The 20,438-nt window shown below is 40.0% G+C and overlaps 1 protein-coding gene across 1 annotated transcript in view; it reads left to right on the plus strand.

Moving 5' to 3' along the window:
* CDK14 (cyclin dependent kinase 14) overlaps positions 1–20,438 on the plus strand; it is a 511,537-nt gene that overhangs the window by 286,355 nt on the left and 204,744 nt on the right. Inside the window, exon 9 of the mRNA XM_080936223.1 lies at positions 16,082–16,202. Within this exon, the coding sequence (XP_080792349.1) occupies positions 16,082–16,202 (121 nt within the window). The remainder of the gene's footprint in view (positions 1–16,081; positions 16,203–20,438) is intronic.

The following is a 20,438-nucleotide window of genomic DNA, read 5'->3' on the forward strand; positions in this document are numbered from 1 at the left end:
CTGGGAGTAAAATGATACTATAAGAACATCTGAAGGATGGTCCTGTGAGCTCGGGAACATTCTGTTGCTTTCATTACCTTCAGTTCTTGATACATTTATCCAAATTCTCACTTCAGTAAAGAGTATTTTGTTGATTCAAAGAAGAAAGTTTCTCTATTTGCAGATAATTCAAACTACAGGATAATGTGTCCAATAAAGCTTTAATGGAAAAATATATAAGTGCTTTACACGACAGATTCTTTGGTCTGACATGAAGTGAGTACTTAAAGCATTTTTAACAGATTCGGGAGATGTAGTTTGTGCCTCAGATGCTGGGTTTCTGTGTAGAGTAGACAGGACAGCTCTCTATGACAGTACTGGATGAGTTCATGTTCTACTGCTAAAAGCTCTCTTAGAACCAGAGCAGTGTTCTGGCACCACACTGGGCCCTCTAGTGTGTGTGATGTTTGCTGACAACCGAGCGAACAGGAATTGTCAGGTTGCTGATTCTGAGTCAGAGCATCTCAGTCTACCCAACTGTATTCATGCATCCGCTGATGTTTGACTTGTTTAGAACACTATGTCTGGATGTAGAAATGAATCTTTCATGTCCTTTGTGCTGTGAGTGGAAATAAATATGTATCCTGCAGCTGCTTGGATGGCTTTTACACTTTCATCATCTGAGGGAATTTTATTGTAATTCCATACCACCAGTAAATTTCCCTTTGAGGAAGATTTTTATCCTCATGGTTTTTATTCAGTTCCCGCGAGCTTATCTCCGGTTTTCACAGCAAAACTGGCTATTACACAGACAAGCGTGAGCCTCGGAGAACAACTTGGCTGAACTGCTAAGAATATTTAAAAGATCTTTTATTTCAGCCTCTTCAACCCAGTCATTAACCCACTTCTTCAGGCACCAGTGCCGCTGTCATGCCAGGATAGCCTGTCACTTAAAATGAACCAGGACTATTCTAGGAGTGTAGCAGAGAACAAAGGATGGGACCTTGGGGATGACAGTCTACTGAGGCTTCCCAGAACTGGGTGAGGGTCCACTGACCCTCTCTCCTTTTCTACCTAAAAACAGTTCTTATTTTCAAGTAAATAACATGCGCACTCCACTATAAAGGAGGAATACAGTGAAAATTAGATTTCTTTCTCTCTCCCATGCTGTGCTCACTGCACATGGGCAGCTACCTTCTACCACTCCCGAGTTCTCTTTCCCAGATACGCTATTTCCCTGTAAGCACATAGTATGCCCTCGTTTCTTACATTTCCCTTAATGGTCTATTTCTATTGGCTTCATATTCATAAATGCACTGGTCTCACTCACGTCTTGAGTCCGTATCAGAATGTGTTTAGCCAGTTTACCCCTACAGTGTAAGGTCACTGAAGTCTTTCCTTACAGTTCACAATCAGCGCTCAAACCCTTAAGCCTTTGTGTTTAGAGGTGTATCGATGAGCACCTGAAGTTGCCATTGGTAAGTAGTTGAAACTTTGGTGCCGTCACCAGTGACTTTTAAGTGTGTAGTTCAACCTGTCAGTCATTGTGTTGATTCTGTGTAGGTCCAGGGTGTGGGGGGAGGATTCCAAGGCTCAGACAGAGCCTCTTGTCTTGCATAGTTTTCCTCTACTCTCCGGTGACTCATCCATCAATGTGGGGTGCTAGATAACAAACCAGATCGGCAGATGCATCTTGTATAGTGAGTTGTGACATAGAAATTAAGACTGGGGGGATTTGAGGATGGCTTGGAATTGGAAGGAGCAATAGAAACTGGTAGATAGGGGTAAGCAGGGAGGATCCCCAGAAACATAGTTACCTCAGGGTGGAAGCCTGACTCGTCCCATGCCATCAGATGGGCCCCCTGACCTGGTTCAGGCCCGCTTCTGTCAGAGAACATGAGCTCCCAAAGGTACATCTTGGGAAAAAATGATGTTGGTATTTTCTGAGAACCTGAGGCCCCTGACAGGTCCACAATACAATCTCAGGGATCACTCTTTTCCCAGATGTGTGACTGAGATCATGCTCCTTAATACCCAGTATTTAAACTAGCACACAGTCAGCAGCTCAGCATCAGCTCCTAGTGAGATTTAGACCAAATTGTAACCAAACTTAACATTTACTGAGCTGGTCCTTTGCAGAGCGGTGACTAGCTATCACTATGCAGCAGATCTTTCATTCTCCTGCCTCTGAAAACCTCTGGTGGGGAGCTTTGGGAGAGCAGCGTTGCTTTCTTTCTGAGGCAAACATCTTCCCCCAGGAAACCACAGTGCTTCACAAACAGCTCTGCCAGAAATGCCCCCAGTCTGTCCTAAATGCCTGCCTCCATTTCAACCAACGGAGTGCAGGTTAATTTCACAGCTGGCTTCGGTCCAGGTAGGGGGACTTTGCTTTACATTTACATAACAGGTATCGGAGTTCCATCCCTGGAACACATGAAGAGTTTCAAAGGTAGTTCCAGGTCTCTTTTCTTCAGCAACAGTGAACAGCTGGAAGCTGGATGTCTTTGTACTTCTGCACATCTGCCTTGTTTAAAAACAAGAACAAAACAGAACATGCAGTTAACTGTTTGTGAAGCATCTGAGCTGGACCTGGAAGAATCAGGGATGCCTGCTCCTGCTGCCATTGGGATCTTAGCTCACTAAACACATCTGAGCCTCGCCTGGGAAAACGGATGCCCTTTCTGAACATCCTTTTGACAGATGGCTTATGTAAGCGCTGTATTTTTACAGCTCTGCTGATAGATTGGAATGCAGGGGGTCTGGACACTGGAGGCAAGGAGTAAGGTAGTTGCAAGCAATGACCATTACTCCTAAGGGGCATATACTATAGCTAGAGAGATAAACAGACTGAATATAAAGGACTAAAACAGCTTTTGTTGTCTCCTGCTAAGAAAATGGGAGAGAGTAAAAACTTAGAGGGAAGATTAACTTTTGAGGTCTTCTTTATCTACGTGTGCCTTTTCTCTAGTATGCTGGGCTTCCTAACTTCTCTACAAAGCCTGTCTCCCTGCCATGTGGCTGCCTGATGCTGCCTGGTGGACCACCATGCCAATAACCCAAACATGACTTTTGTCCTCTCTTCTCTAGTCTCCCCCTTTGAGCTATTGATGAATCCACTGGCCTTAGGAGATGTTTCTTTCTAAAGCTAATAAAAATTGTTCTCAAGCTTCCACATAGTCCATTCTGAATCCTTTTTTAATTGGACTAAAAATCCCAAGAGGAGACTTTTAATTTCTCTAGTATCACATGGTGACCACGAAAGCACTCCCAGAATTCTAGTACCACAAGAACTCTTCTACACCCTGTTATAATCTACTCAGCAACTGTGTTTTCTGGGAACTCCTTGCTTCCTATGCAAATCCCAGCTCTGCCACAGGGAGCCTAGGTGTCTTCACACCCTGCATGCTATAGTCTGACTGTCCATGGATAGTACTCAAAAGGAAAACATGCCACAGTGTCCCCCCTTTGACCTCGAAGTGAAATCTTTCATATTTATTTATTGTCGCACAAAGCGATCTTGTATATTTGTGTGATTGGATTTTAATCACAGTAGGAACTTAAACCTTTTGAAATATTGGGACAGTTTTTATTTGAAGTCTCCAGTGTGAAACAAATGTAGACTTGCACGTTCTGGATGAGATGTGTCTCCCTCTCTGACAGGAATATGTGCTTCAACTTTTGGAACAGCCACAGTGTTTGAAACACTCAGGCTGGGTAGCTGCCCAGACACATGTGTAAGGCCAACAATAGACTTACTATGGGCTGTGTACTATGACATAACTATATCGGAAGCTGGGGCTGCAAAGCAAATGGGCAGTGGTCCCATTTTTAGAGAAACTGGTCTTAAGGGGCTGTCTTATAAATGACAGTTAGGGCATGTTGTACAATTGCCCAATCCACTCAATGGCGGGTCCTTTGGTAGAGGAGTCAGGTGGGGTGGGGGAGCCAGTAGACAAATACAGGAACCTCAGCTTTCACTTTCCCTCCCATTTTAGTTAATTCCTCTCCCTTGGCCACACCCACCTTGAGACCAGGAAACTCTATTGTGATCCTCAGTTCAGCCTCTGAGCATAGAAGGGGTCGAGGAAACATGAAGAATGAAACATACAGCAAGAAAGCAGGGAAAGAGTAAGTAGGCGGAATCTAGAAGAGCTGCCATGTGCATTTCACAGGTGAGACTTCAGTGGGTTGTAGTCTTCTACTCTAAATGACACCATAGCAGTGTTCTCATACAACTCAGAGAAAGTGCCACACACACCATAAAACTGCTTCATTATCAGTGGAAGGAAAAGGAGAGCACTCCTTGCCACTGAAGGACCGAAATTAGAAGGGCTGGAGTGGCATGTGATCAGAGAGAACTGGGCATAGCGGGTATGCTTAGGACCTCAGTTTCCTTTCTCTTCAAAAAGAAGTGCCAGTGTTAAAGAAGACACATACATCCCCTGAGAATGAATTCTTCTTAAGGATTCGTCTCTGCAGTGTTGATAAGACTGGCACATTTATAGATCTGAAATTGTGATTTTGTTTCCTATGTTAGGAAAAAATCCAAACCTTTTTTTTTTTTTTTTTTTTTTTTTTTTTCAGGATGATCAAAATATAGTAAAGCCTGCATTTCTCCTAGTAGAGGTTTTCTGATCATTACAGACAGAATCCTGTGTTGGCTGCAGTGTTAGGATCCCAATGTATAATTTGACCTCTCCTCAAAAAGAATGACTTGAGAAAAAAAAAAAAAAACAAAACAACTAAAAGTATAATTGAAAACATGTCACAAAACTTTGGGAACACTAACAAAATTAAAAAGTATTTGTACTCATTCAACTTGGTTTAACTTTCCCCTTTAAAATTGCATCAGTAATTGCCTTATTAATCTGCAAATTGTCTAGATGGCCATTTAGTGTTATAAAAGCATCCGAGTTCATTTGAAGATTGTTGGCTATTTATATCTCATAACATTTACAGAATTTAGTTCCAAGTTCTTCAAAGAACATTTGCTTTCCCTGCTACTCATTATGTGTACTTTTGATTGGCATTCACCCTCAGGCTGGAAGCGTCTGCAAATAATCCTGTAAAATAAAAAGTCTGCTGTCCTCCTGGAAAGGATCAGGGGCTCAGGTCATTGCTTAGTATGTGTGAGGCCCTGTGGTCAGGAGGGATTTATATGAGCTCGTGTGTGTGTGTGTGTGTGTGTGTGTGTGTGTGTGTGTGTGTATTCTGCTTTTAACTAATTAATACTCTCCAAAGCCTTCACAGCCATGGAAAGAACCAGGAAACAAAGCAGCTAAAAACCCTGCACATCCAACAGTCTAGCTTGAAGGTCCACAAGCACTTGCCAAGAGAAATTTCTTGTCAAAATTCTTTTCTCGAGGTGTTTTGTGATTGTTCCATCGCCCTCAGTCAATTTGCTCTAGTCTGCTCATATTTGGAGGTCTCATTATGCTTTCTTCTTCTTCTTTTGCCTTCTTTCTCCCAACTCATTTCTTTTGTCTTTCACCATAAAACTTGTCCGAAACACTACACATTAGAGACCAGGCATAGATTCCCAAGCTTAACAGTCTTCATGGGAAGACGCTCACACAGGGGCCTTTAAAACCTAGCACCTAATATGTTGGGACCTGAAGGTCATTATATTCTATGGACATTAGTTTTTGTTTTGTTTTTCTTTGTTTGTTGTAATTGAGACACTAGTAATCTCTCTAAATTTTTCATTATCATCATTATTATTATTAATATATACTATTTCCCCTTCTTTTCCCTCCAAATCCATTTGTATAAATGGCCCCATACTCTTTTATATAAATATCCATATATATGTACATTTGTAAGTATTCCTAAATACATAAATACAGCCTGCTCAATTGTCTATATTGTTATTTGTATGTATGTTTTCAGGCTATTAAGTATTGGTGTGCTGGAAGCAACTATTTCTCCTGATCTCAGAATTTTTTAGCTACTTGTATTCCTTTGTATAGGGTTGAGGGCTTGTGGTCTTTCTCCTGATGATTTTAACATGTCTTTGTTGATGTCTTTGTTCAGCTCTTGTATATCCATGGAGTGAGTCGTGTTGGTGACTTTATGGGTCCAGCTGCTGATAATCCTAAGAGACACAATCTCCTAGAAAACTCCATGACCTTCTGGCTCTTATATTCTTTCTGTCCCCTCTTCAGCAGTACTTCCTGAGTTTTAAGTGCTGGTGTATTTTGCACATGTCTCATTTGAGCCCGAACTCCAGAATTCTGCACCGTCTGTTCATAGTACATATTCTTTTCATTGGCTTTCCCCATCAGGCTCAGAATAATGAGGGATGAAGGCTATACCTATCTATGTGTACAAGGACAAATATTTAGAGTGGAGTTTGGCAGTATGCTTTACGGAGGAAAGTACCAGTTCTAGGTTCTATGAGATCCATGACTTCTTGGGTCCTTGGTAGTTGGCTATCCAATACCATGCGTGATTTCCCTCTTGTTGAGTGGGTCTTAAATCCAATTAAAGAGCTGTCGATTAGCTTCAGGGTATATAGCTTCATATCATGCTGCTATGGCACCCTTAATGTCTCTGTATTATGCTGCTCATTTCTTATAGTAAATTTCAAGTGATATAATCTATTCAAGCCCTTAAGATAAGAGATCATATATGATTGTATTTATAAATTATTTTCAATTCTGCCTTATAGTATAAACACTGACATATTCAGTGATTTTACAATTTTGAATTCTCTGTGATAAAATCCAGTAAGGACTTGCTATAATTTGAATGTAGTCCTCAAAAGTTAAAATATTTGAGTGTTAATCCTAAAGTTTCTCTTGTTAATGTCTGGATGTGGTTCTGACCAGAGGTAATTAGGGTAGATGATATGAATGGAGGTTGGCCTCCATGATGGTTTTAGCATATTTTTAAGAAGGAAAAGGAATTGTAATCACTTATTTTCTCTGTTTTCCATGTGGTCTCTGTTTGCCACAGTTTGGTCTGTTGTGATGCCCTGTGGAAATCCCTACAAGATGCCTAGTTAATTCCAGCCATCATACGCTTGAACTTCTCAGCCATCAAAATTCTATTCTTTGTAAATTACTTAGTGACAGTTTTCTTGTTATTGTAACAGGAAATAAAAGGATTGTTTTTCCCTCTTCTAAAAAAAAAACACTTTAGGGAATAAGTAAAAATGATTTTTTTCATAAGTCTATATTAATTTTCAAACTCTTTTAAAAGCTAAAAAGTAAATGTATTAATATGTAAGTATATTTATCATAATTTCAAGGATGATAGATGGACAGATAATAAATTAGTTTCTCCTTCCACAAGAATCATGCCTTTGTCACATAATTATACCTTTTAACCTTATGGTTGTAATAAATATCTTTTGTACTTTTCCCTTTTATTAAAAATAGATTCTTTTCTTGTACAATATGTCTTGATTATATTTTATCCTCCTCCCAGTTCCTTCCACCCCCATCTTTTCAGACCCTTTTCTCTCATTAGAAAAGAACAAGTTTTTAAGAAACAGCAACAAAAACATAACGAAATTAAATGCAGTAATAGGAACCAAATACCTGCACGTTAAATTTAGACGTCAGAAGGAAGAGAGTCCCAAGAGAGCGCACAAGAATCGCCGACTCCACTTCTTTGTGTTCACTGAGTTGTGTGGGCGTTGTCTTCATCAATGTGTCGCTTGCTGTCAGTTTCTGGAGAACAACTTAGTGTCTTTGCAACAACCTTGTTGTTTGTGGATTTGCATTGTACCGCTTTATCCTGCAATTCAATTGAATGTAACTCAGTCCCAGTCCTGGAAGCTTTGTTTGGCGACAAGTGATGTCCAGCTGTGACTTCATCTCTCTCATTATTTGGAGATATTATTGAGACTGTGTTTATATATTTTAGAGTTTCCACTGCACCAGGTTTCCATACCATTCCTCAAATGCCCCAAAATTCAATGTCTCTCCCTCATTCCCTCCCTCGTCTCCTTATCCCCTACTCTTCCACACCTGCTCCTCCTATTCCCATCTACCTACATCCAGTCCACCCATAAAGCCTTGTAATTTTCCCCTTCTAGGGAGATCCATGTGTCACCCCCAGTTCCTTACTCTATCCCAAATCTCTGTGGGTCTACAGATTAAATTCTGATTATCATTAAGTTAACAGCTAATATCCACATGCATGCTATATTTATCTTTCTGGGTCTGAGTTACCTCAGCATGATTTTTTTTTTTCTAATTCCATCCATTTACATGCAAATTCCATGATTTCATTTGGGGGTGGTTGGGCATCTCAGTAATATCCTCTTTTGTAAAAGTACCTCATTTTATTTATTCTTCTGTTGACTGACATCTAGGCTGTTTCCAATTTCTGCCTGTAACAAATACAGTAATGAACATGGCTGATAGAATAAAGCATCCTTTGAGTATTTAATTCTCAAGAAGTATTAGTGGATCTTGATCTAGATTCTTCTCTTTCTGAGAAGCTGCTGTACCAGTTTGTATTCTTACCAGTGATGGACAAGTGCTCCCCTCACTCCACATATCCATCTTAGCCATTCTCAGGAGTGTAAGATGAAGGATGAAAGTAGTTTTCATCTGTGTTTTCCTGATGCTTAAGTATGCTGAACATTCTTTAAAGTGGATTTGAGCCATTTGAAATTCCACTATTAAGAATTCCCTGTTTAAACCCGTTTCCTATTTTTTAATTAAATTATTTTTAATAGCAGTTCTTTATATACCTTGCATATTAGTCCTCTATAAAATGTGGAGTTGGTTAAAATCTTTTCTTTTGCTGTGGGCTGACACTTTGTCCAAATAATGGTGTCTTTTCCTTCATAGAAGATTTCTCAGTTTCATGAGATCCCATTTATTGTTCCCTGCCTCAGCTAAGGGTCTTCTGTTCAGCAAGTCTTTTCCTGTGCCAAAAAGTTCAGGGCTGTTTCCTGCTTTCTTTTCTGTAAGATTCACTGTATCTAATCTTATGTCGAGGTCCTTGATCCATTTTGGATTTCAGTTTGCACAGGGTGGTAAGTATGAATTTATTTGCATTCTTCTATATATAAACATCCAGTCTGACCACCACCATTAGTTGAAAATGCTTTCTTTTTCTGGTGTGTATTTCTGGCCTGTATATCAAAAGACAGGTGTCCATAGGTGTGTGGACTTATGTCTGTGTTTTCAATTTAATTCCCCTCATCAATGTGTTTGCTTTTATGCCAATACCATGTTAATTATTTTTATTACGTAGTTTTGTAGAACAACTTGAAACCGATAGGACCTCTAGCAGTTTTTATTGGTTTGTTTTGGATTTTTAGAAGTGTTTAGTGTTGTTTTAGCTATCCTAGGATTTTTGTTTGTTTGTTTGTTTGTTTGTTTTCCTTATAAGACTAAAGATTGTTTTTCCAAGATCTATAAAGAATTGTTTTGGAATTTTGAGGGTGATTGCATTAAATAAGTGGATTGCTTTTGTGATAATGATCATTTTTTTCTGCATTAACCCCACCTTCCATTAGCATGATAGATCTTTCTTCTAATATCTTCAAGGACAATATTCACTTATTTATTCATTCATTCATTTAATTTACATCCCAATTGCTGCTCCTCCTCCCAGTCCCCCTCACATAGCCCCTTCTGCCACACTCTTTCCCCTTTTCTAAGAGGGGTGTAGTTTCCCTTGTGTTTCCCCCTCCCACATGGCACATCAAGGACTTTATATTTTTATCACACAAGCCTTTCACTTGCTTAGTTACCGTTATTTCAAATTATTATATATTTTTGAGGCTATTGTAAAAGTGTTGTTTCCTGATTTCTTTCTTAATTCATTTGCATTTGTATATAGGAAGGCTGCTGATTTTCATGAGTTAATTTTGTGTTTCTCTATTTTGCTGAAAGTGTTTGTCAGCTATAGGGTCCCTGGTAGATTGTTTTAGAGTCACCTCTGCATATTATCATATCCCCTACTAGTAAAGACACTTTGACTTTTTCCTTTTTATTTATATCCCTTCTTTCTTAACCTTATAACTGTAATTATTTCAATAAATATTCTTTAAAATGTTTGTGTGTATGCATGTATGTGTGTGCATGTGCTTGTGTTTGTGTGTACATGTATGTGTGTATGTGTGTGCATGAGTGCCTGTGCATGAGTGCCTATGCATGCATGTGTGTGTGTGTGTGTGCACGTGCGCATGCACACGTGTGTACACTAGTGTACATGTGGAAGTCAGAAAATAGCTTTTGGAGTTGATTTTGTCCTTTTACCATGCAATTTCTAGGAATCGAACTGAAGACATCAGCCTTGTAATGAAGGACTCATACCAGTTGAACCATCTCTCTCTTATTAAAAAATATCTTTCATTTAACATACTCACATGCATAGTCAACAATGTTATAGGTAATATTATAAATCATATAAGCCAGTGCCTCAAAAGTTAGGAGTATGCCTTCATTTAAAACAGATTTTTATGACAAACTTTGCCTTTTCCATTTAATTTTTAAAATGGCAATGAGTATTGGTGCAAATTAGATGGTGGCCGTGCAAAGTAGTGTGTGTGGGATTCTGTGTTTGATCCACAGCAGCCATCAGCCGGGGATTGTGTTCCATACCTGTAACCTCAGCACTCAGGAGATGGAGGCCCGTGCAGACATTTAAGGCTATTCTCAGCTATATGACATGTTTATATCCAGTCTAAAATCTTACCTTATAATAGTAACAATTAATAATAATAAGTAATACTAAAAGTTGGTACCAAGTCACTACAGACATGTGATCCACCAGACTTGCCAGTTTCTCAGAGTAAGGCATTAATTTGCTACGTGGTGTTGTCATCGGGAATTAAAGTAACACTGAGTTTTAGGGACGGAGAACCAGAAACTAGCCGCACAAGCCAGGGAGCTGTGAAAATGGCGGCATATTCACACTGGAAATTCTCCTGCCTGCACCCTCTCCTCATGCAGATGGGCCAGGGTCAGGGATGCAGAACTGCTCTGGTGAAAGCCCTTGAGGAGTCAGGGTGTATATGAAGATATTTTGGATCACTTCTGCAGCATTACTGAAATCGATGACTTGGATGAACACTGAGGTTCACAGTCTGCCCCCACCTACCCGCCAACCTTTCTTGTGTAGTTTGTCAGATTCTCAGAGAAGTCATTTTCTGGGTCACAAAGTATCTGTCAGCTACTACACTCAGCAGTCTAGTGAAAAGCCAGCCACTGTCACATGTGAATAACTGGAGGGAGCTGCTTTGCAAAGACTTTATTTAGAATGACAGATGCCAATTAGTCCAGTTTATGGACTTCAGACTTCAGATCTCTCGTGCTTTATACAAACTCACACAACAACAACAACAACAGGCCGCAGAGCCTGAGGAACCTTAGCACTTGTAATTTCAGAACCAACATCAGGCATTTACCTTTGCCACATCAGGTGAAGCTTTGTTTAGTACATAGGCCAATCTATAACCATGAGTTTGCCAATCAGTATTGATCCCAATCATTCTCAGTGACCTTACTATATCTATTAATTTCATTTCAACAAACACCTCTCAGAGAAGCATGGATTTTCATTTTTTATACAAGAGCAAAAAATTTTAAAAGGGGTGTAGGCTCACATTCCTGAGTGTGTGAATAAGTGGGTTTCTGTGTCTGTATCTGTGTCTTGTGTTTTTCTTTGTCTCTGTTTCTTGTGTTTGGTTTGTCCTACTCTATTTTATGTGTTTTTGTTTTAGCCCCTTGTGTTAGGTTTTATTTCATTGTAATCTATTAGATGCCTCATTGTTTGCAAAAGAGACATAAAAGATATGCCCCTGTGTGGGAGGGGATTTGAGGAACATCGAGGAAGAGTGGAGGAAGGGAAACCACAATCGGGGTGTATCCCATAGAAAACAATCCTCTTGCAATAAAGTAAAAATGTTGTATAAGAAAACATGTTAAGAATTTTAAAATAAAGGAATCGGAGAAGCAGGTCATGATCCACCATGCCTGATAGACTGTGCATTTGAGAAATGCTCTGCATGTCTTTTCCAACACTGCGAGGAACCGCCAGCTTAAGAAAAGAAAGGCTGATTTTAGCTCAGAAGCTCAGGGGTCTAAGTCGGTAGCTCCTGACTCCATGCTGTTGTGCCTCAGTGCGGCAGGGCATCGAGCTCAAAGTGTGTGGCGGAGCCATTCCTCTCATCTTACTGTTGGAGGTTGGGGAACCAGAAGAAATGTCATACATTCAGAAACCCAGACCTTCAACTAAGCCCTCCATCCATGTTGCCCACAATGACAAATAGTCTCATCAGTTGACAGGTCTCTCCATGAATCAATCCTTTCACGGGCAAAGCTCCCATGAACCACCTCTTCCTAAAAGCCTTGCCTCTAAGCATTGCATTAAACACCAAGTCCATAAACACCCACATTTCGAGATACCGATTTAAAGGTCTATTCATTATAAAGCCAGTACGAGACAAACATAATAAGGTCCCGGAGGCATACCGTGTCATTTCTGGTTGACTATTCGGTAGAACAGAAGTAGAGGAAGAAATTTAAAGTAAGAAAAACAATCAGCAGCTTATAACTCACCAGAGAGAAGAGTTAATTGCTGCACAGTGTCCATAATTTGGTGCTGATTGTCTCATCCAGCTATGCAAATATAGACAGTACTACCCTGGGACTTCTTCTCTGACCATACTAGAGGATAGGACCCAACCCAGCATGGCTGCAGATCTCATCTCTGAGTTAGTGATGTTATAAATACAGAGAAAGAAGTTATTTTAAAAATTGTTAGCTACAAAACTTGCTTCACTTCTATTGTACAAGAACAATGGCATCCCGATTCTGAGCTGTCAGAGGTAGTTCTTGAATGGCAGAACATTCTTCTTTACTCTCAGGTCTGCCCTCATTAGAAGTGACAACATCAAAAGTATGTACATCCATTTGTAATGAGAGCCATTATAGGGCCCAAAGGTGCCCGTGTCCAAAGGGGCACAAACGACCCGTACTGTTCTGGCAAACTGCCTTCATCCGGTTGGCATCTCAGACTTCTTCTCACCTTTCAGTTCAGACTAAACATAAATATAAGTTTTGATAATCACCCATGAACTTCATGTTTTTTAAAAGGTAGTGTGGCTCTCTTCCTGTAGTGTAACCATAGCAACTGACAGGGACCACAGAGAGAAAGCTTTCACACATGCTGTGCTAATTAATCCTGTCCTACAGTTTTCCTTCAGCTGAAAGATGCGGCTTGATAAATTTTGCATGAGTAAGCAGGTTTTGATTTGTGAGCCTTACAAACACATAGCATTGTCTTTACCACAACGATCTGGGAAAGTGGAAAGTTGTACTTGAGGTATTCTTCTAAAAAAAAGAAAAAAGAGCCATCATTTAAGTAATTTGGTCTTTCCTGGAAAACGTTAAGATTTATCTCTCTTATTAAATGGATATAAGTATCTTTAGAGTGAACCCTTTTTGTTCATCAATGTATGGTATATCTTCAGAGCCATCAGCTTTCAACCGATTATATTCATGAGAGGTGTAAGAGAGCTGCTCTAAGTGGTTGAGAAAGCTGGATTCTGAACTAAAATATCCTCATTTCTATATGGAAGGCTATGTGCAAGCCCTCTTTAAAAAACCTTTTATAAAAACGTTGATAACACATCCTCCGTGCTACTTAGGGAACCACTGTAGTTCTTTTTTTCAAAGTTCATAGGTTCATTTAAATCGTTGTTGAAATCTGGAGCTGTTGCTTTCTTTGACCTAAGTATGTCAGAAGGGAGGAAATAGTGTGGCACAGGAACTTCTGTTTGTATTGTCCACGAATAGTTATGGGACTTCACCGCTCACATCTCATCTGCAAGCCCATGTGATGGTTTTGATTTACATTCTATTTAGGTCATTCTGGTGTGTGTGTGTGTGTGTGTGTGTGTGTGTGTGTGTGTGTGTGTGTGTTTTCATTTTTTCTCATCTTAGGGTATCACTTTCCATTTGATAACAAGCCCAGTCTAATCTGCCAGAGGAAACCTCAGTTTTTCCACACTCCTAGCTCTTTGTGAGCTGTCTGATAATAAGGCCTCAGGAAAAGCAAGAGCATCCAGCATGGATGGCCTCCCATTTGACTTGACAGCCACATATGGGATAAGGCAGAACCTATGTCCAGACCTGTCCTTAAATTTCTGGCTTCTTATGAAAATGCAGGTATTTAAGGACTAGACCTTAGATAGGCTTACCGAACCCTTTAGACCCTCTCCTTAGGACAGATTTGTGTCTTACCAGTTGTCAGATTATTCTTCCATTTTACCTACAACCCAGAAAACGAACAGCTATGGTTAATAAACAGGAAGAAACTCATATTACCAAGCATTACTGGTAATTTTAAGAGATCACTGAAATGAACATGTTAAAGTAGGTTTATGGCAAAGACTTTGTATTATATCACACGTTAAGCATAAGACAGACAAAAGATTCTTTACACTCATGGTCTAGGTATGTCGCATAGCTGTGGAAAAAGTACCAGAGGTTGACAATTTAGATGAAGGAACGGTTTCTTCTTGTCCATGGTCTCAGAAGTTTCAGTTGGTAATGACTTGGTTCTGTTGCTTTTGGATCTGTAGTGAAACAGAATATCACAGCAAAAAGTCCATGGTAGAATTAAGCTACTCGCCTTGTAGCTACTGGGGAGCAAAGAGGGGACAGCTATCACCCTGATTCCCTTGTCAAGACCTTGCCCTCTACCCATGTGAGCCAACCTTCTTCTACCAGACGTCATCTTGCAAGCTCCAGCAACTCTCAGGGGCGCGGTTGCCATTGGACTGCTCTTTAACAAATGGGGCATGAGGGAGCATCCCAGATCTACCATACTGCATCTGCCATTAATGACAGCCTATGTAGTTTTATTCACAACTGCCTGCAATGCCCACTCCAGAGGCTCAATGCCCCTTTGGTGGCCTCTACAGGCATGTGTACAGAACTTGTGTGTGTAGAAACACAGTGTTCACTCACCTACACATAACTGAAATAAAATCATTTAAAATGTTTTAGGCTAGGAATATAGCTTGTTGCTTTCTTCGCATGCTGGAGGGTATATGTTCAACCATTAGCACTGTGAATAAGCATGTTTTCAAAAATAATTAGACAGTCGTTACATACAACCTGGTAAAACCTACTACATAATGAAAGGGGAGGGGCCAGTAGTTAGGAGCATGTACTGACACTCTGCTTTGCAGGGTCAAGGTTGGCTACCCACATCAGGACATTCTCAGAGACTTGTAACTCCTGCTCCTGGAGATCTCACACCCTCTTCTGCTCTCTGAAGGCTCCCACACGCATGCGCATATACGACCGTACACATAATTAAAGTCTTTTTAAAAAATGGATAGTTTCACGTTCCAGAGGCGAAGCCCTGAGGGCATAAGAATACATGTTTCTGGCGGTGTGTGTCAGTGTGTGAATATTTATGGTTATAAGGTCAGATTGCACATACATTTTCAATTGAAGTAATACTGCAGCCCATTCCCCATTGCAATTTGATATCTGCTCGCCCCATCTATATGTGCCAGTTAGATCGCTGCTTTATAATTCTGGAGCTTATTGGCTTCTCAGATAAGCCTCCCAGTGTCCATCCCCTGTGAGTCTTTGAGAAACACACACATCTTACAAACTTTTGGTTAAGCTCTTTGAGGAAAGTATTGCACTTTCTTAATATATTCAATAGTCAACGCAGACATTTGTAGCACTGATCAGTTATCTAGCAGGGAGACTTTAGCTTTATCTTTTCTGTGAGTTATTGGCCACAGAACCTTTACTGATAAAACTTAGAAATAAGGCACTCTCAGAACTAGAGTTCTATAAAAGAAAAAAAAAAATTGAATTAGCCAGGAGATTCTTGAGTAGTTGTGATTTTGTTTAGTGATGTTTTATCACACCCACAACAATAATACTTTATTTGACATATGAATGACTTGATGTTTATTAGCATGTTTTCAAAGCTTGCCGACTACATATGTCCTCCTCAAACTTTGTGCTAACCTTGAACTTGCCTTCACAAATCGAATCATAGTAGCATTGCTTAACATTTTTAAAATGGAACGTTTGAATTTAAAGCACATATTTTTTTTTTAATGCCAACTTAACTTCTTTATGTTTTCTGTAACCTACAGGTCTGGCAAGAGCAAAATCCGTCCCTAGCCACACATACTCCAACGAAGTGGTTACCTTGTGGTACAGACCTCCAGATGTTCTCCTGGGCTCCACAGAATATTCCACCTGCCTTGACATGTGGTGAGAAATGAGTCCCCTACCTAATCTGTGTGCCATGATTTTCCTGCGCCAAACCTAGACAAACGTCTAACAGTTTGGACAAAGATGAATGGTGCAGGAGTCTTGCCTTCATGTGTCTACACTGCTGCTTCTTTAAAATCTGACTGGGAACGGGACCCACCAGAGTCTGCTCCAGATGGTGCCTCCTAATAGTTCTTGATGGACAAGGTCAGAGGCCTTTTGTCTGACTGTCAGCACAGTAATTTTCTCTGTGAGGTCATAATTTATGGTTTTATTTCGTGATAAGGAAGTTGGTATCTTCAAAGAGCAGTAGACCTAGAATTAGTAGACCAATATTTATATTTACTACAAAGCTCTGGTAATTGGTTTGATGGAAAGCTATTGATGCTAATTTTCCAAAATGAAATGCCATAGGTTTAAATATATATATATATATATATATATATATATATATATATATATATATATATATATAATTTAATGTTATTAAATTATATATATATATTTAAAATATTCTATATATATATATATATATATATATATATATATATATATATATATATATAATAATTTCAGGATAGCGTTATTTCATGCAGTAGTTCACCAGCTGTTAAAAATCCTTAGTGAATTTAAATGACTGGTAATGTTTGCTACATATCTGCTAATAACGGCAAACTACTCTGTTACCATTTCTGTGAGATACAAATTATAATCATCAAAGGGAATGCATCTTACTCTTAACACATGGGTATTGAGCATGAGTTTTCCTTTTCTAGATTCACCGTTGGATTTGAAGTAGACTAATTCCTGAAGCTTGTGGCTACTTTATAACAGAGCCATCATGGCCATGCTGTATTTAGAATTTAGCTCCATGGTCATATAACAGTGTGTATTACTTATTTTCCTCTTGTGTAGTACTTCTGGCTCTCCCCCAGCAATGTTGAAAGTTAGACACCAATGAGTCCTAGCTTCTTACCTGGTCTATTCCTTATTAAAGAATACATTAAGAAAACAACCAGACTCCTTGCAATAGATAACATGGGGGCTTTCTTAATGTGTGTTTAAGATGCCCCTAGGTGTGGGGTTGCTGCTCTGTGGGGCCACAGAAAACATCTGCAGCATCTTACGGGCATATAACTATCATCTTAGGTTAGATACAGAGCTTTCAGTAGCATTGTAAAAGAATCTAGGCAATCAAACCCCCCAGGGATTTGTATTCATAAATTTATATACCTCATCATAAATCCAATCATATTTTGGTGACATTCTAAGGTCCTGAGAATAAGTGACAGGACACCACCTGTCATTGAACGGCTGAGGTGATCCATCTTTTCATTACACACACTTCCTGACCTTGGCTTTTTAATGTCTATTTACTCTTTATTTAGTTAATACGTTTTCCTAAGGATTGGCCTATCTTTTAGCAACATAGATACTTAGACCATTAGCTCTAATGGGGGAAGGTTGGAGATAAAGACCAGTGCACACTCAAGGTGTGTTTTAGTTGCCTTCTTAATCCCCTGCTGCTTTCTGCTTTTTTCAGTTGAGAGTTGCCTATGCTGATAATAATTATATCACAGTCTTGACTTATAAAACGTTTTCCTCTTTATTTTCCGCATGAGGAAATACTTCATAGTCTTCCAGTGAGTTCAGCTAAGGTCTCTACTAATAAGGTACAGGTTTGAAATAATTGTGGTGGAGAGACAGTTTTGGTTTAGTTGCTTGGCAATTTAGTCAAGATTATACCCTCCAAAACATAAGACACGGTTCTTCCTGTGCCTCTGGCTCAGTTTTGGGGAAGAAAACTTTTAAAATGTTCTCTAAGGGACTATGTGCATGGCTCAGTTATGAAGCTCTTGCAAGTGTGATACCCTGAGTTTAGCATGTTGGCATACGCATGTTACCCCAGCACAGGTGATGAGGGGACAGGCAGGACACGGGACTACAACTTAGCAGATCAGTGATTTCCAAGTTCAGGGACAGACCTCGTCTCAAAAATGAAGGCGGACGGGAAGACACCACTGACCTGGTCTCACAGTGATGCGCATTTGTGTCTGTACTCATACGGACACACCGGCACGTATGTACAGCACAATACCACAAGCATGTTTAAGAATTTGGGTCATTGCCCATTTGGAGGACCTGAATCTAGTCCCCAAACCAATGAACAGTTGTGAATGTCTGGACAGGCAGAGCTGAAAGTCTCGCTGTCTAGTCAGCCTAGCACACCTGAAGAAGTTTCTCACTCAAAGCTGACTTCTGATCTCCATATGCATGCATATTCACACATACACACACACACACACACACACACACACACACACACACACAGTGGAGCAGGGCAAATGTTCTTTATAGTATCAAGTACCAGGTAGTCTCTGACTTGCTAAAATGTTTCTTACACTGTTTGTTTTCTAAGCTGTCCAATTTTACTCCCTATGCTGACCCTACCCCATGTGTGTGTAATGATGATAATTTGAGCACTAACTGCCAACTGGCTTCAAACAGGGACATGGTGGTAGAATATAAAGAAGCCTGTTATTAGGAGGAAGGAGGAAAACTGGTAGAAAATAGTGGACCCCAAGTGCCCTTCTGTTCCCATGCCAGGATGATTCATTCATTGCCAGACACAACTAGCAAATGTGTCAGGGTTGAGCAGCCTCCCATGTTTATTTCCAGTTCATTCTCAAGCCCTAAAAATTATTTCTATGCTATGCCTGTCATTCTGAATCTGATGACATCCCAAGCAATTTTCCAAAAGCTGATTTGCTATTTGCTATTAGTCAGGTAAAAATGCATGCCTCTTTCCCATGAGAGGGACGTTCACAGGGCACTGATTTTTTTTTGCATAATCAATGTCATCGATGCAGGGGATCCAGACACCTGGAAATGGGACTGTAATTGAGCCATGGCTCAGCTGCAGCAAAAAGAAATACAAATATTAACCCAGGGAGGCAGGTGGTAGGAGTTCCAGGCTATTTTTACAGTTCAATTACGGCCCCGGAGCTACAGGGCAGTAACTAAGAACTGATGATCCCTACACAGTGTTAAATGGCCACAGGCACTAAAATTATTAATGAAGACACATATGCAGTGACACTGTCAGCATGTGATAGAAATCAGAGCTGGCACGGATAGGAGCTTCTCCTATAGGTCCCCAGCACCAAGGCAATGTGTGGACGTCAAACACGACTTGAAACCTCAATCAAGGTCACTTAGATACCTTTGTTTCCCTTCATAAATGGCGACCGACCGAAGCAACAGGATCAAATTGAACATTGCCTCTTGGAAACACTGTGCTAATTTTTGGATGTTGTAGCTCCTTGAAAGCCAGAGCACAGGACATCGATGCTGAGCTTTGAAGCCACGGAGACTCCCAGGGTACTGAAAAGCACATGACCGGAAGCATGGGTGCGAACAGCTTCTCTGAGTAGCTCTTCACCTGCTGAATAGCGCAGCTCGTGCTGTGGAGCCCATCGTTTTAAATAAGCTTGTACCCCTTCTTAGATGCTCTTCTGGTGCAGCTGCATGCATTCTCAAATGCAGAACACAGTTGGGGATTATTTTCCAGGTTTAATTTTTAATGTCAGATAACAAAATTATCTACCGTTAATAAGTGATTACCTCATCAAAGGCATTGTGCTTTAGAGGGAGCCGGTGGTATCAACCGCAGTGTCCCCCAACACAGTCTGCAAAGAACGAGGGCATTTTGAGCGCCTCCTGTCATCATCTTTTTTAAAGCTAATTAACATATTAACTATGCTTGTTATAATGTGGGGTAGATCATTTATAAATAAGCCTGTCAAACGTAATGAGATTGCATATTAAATCACCTCTTCTCCACTACATCTCTGATTTCAGATTCAAATGAATTTATTTAACAACGTAGCAGCTGGGTGGTTTGGAAAAAAAACATCTGTGCAAGTCATAATGTATAGGAAAATGTCTGTCTTAAAATTGATTTTTAATATATCGAAAAGAATATTGCCTACTTATTAAATATCATAAGACCATTTGGCATTACTTCATATTGCTTAATGGCTATCTGTCTGTCTGTCTGTCTGTCTCTCTCTCTCTCTCTCTCTCTCTCTCTGTGTGTGTGTGTGTGTGTGTGTGTGTGTGTGTGTGGAGGATGTACAGTGTACAGTGCCCAGTGCTCTGCCATCATCTTTGCTGATCTTTCTGTCTTGAACCATGGCAGTTTACACAATAAAATTTCCTAAGATTGGGTTTATT

This window comes from Micromys minutus (genome assembly GCF_963924665.1).
Source record: "Micromys minutus genome assembly, chromosome: 23".
Classification (NCBI taxonomy): Eukaryota; Metazoa; Chordata; class Mammalia; order Rodentia; family Muridae; genus Micromys; species Micromys minutus.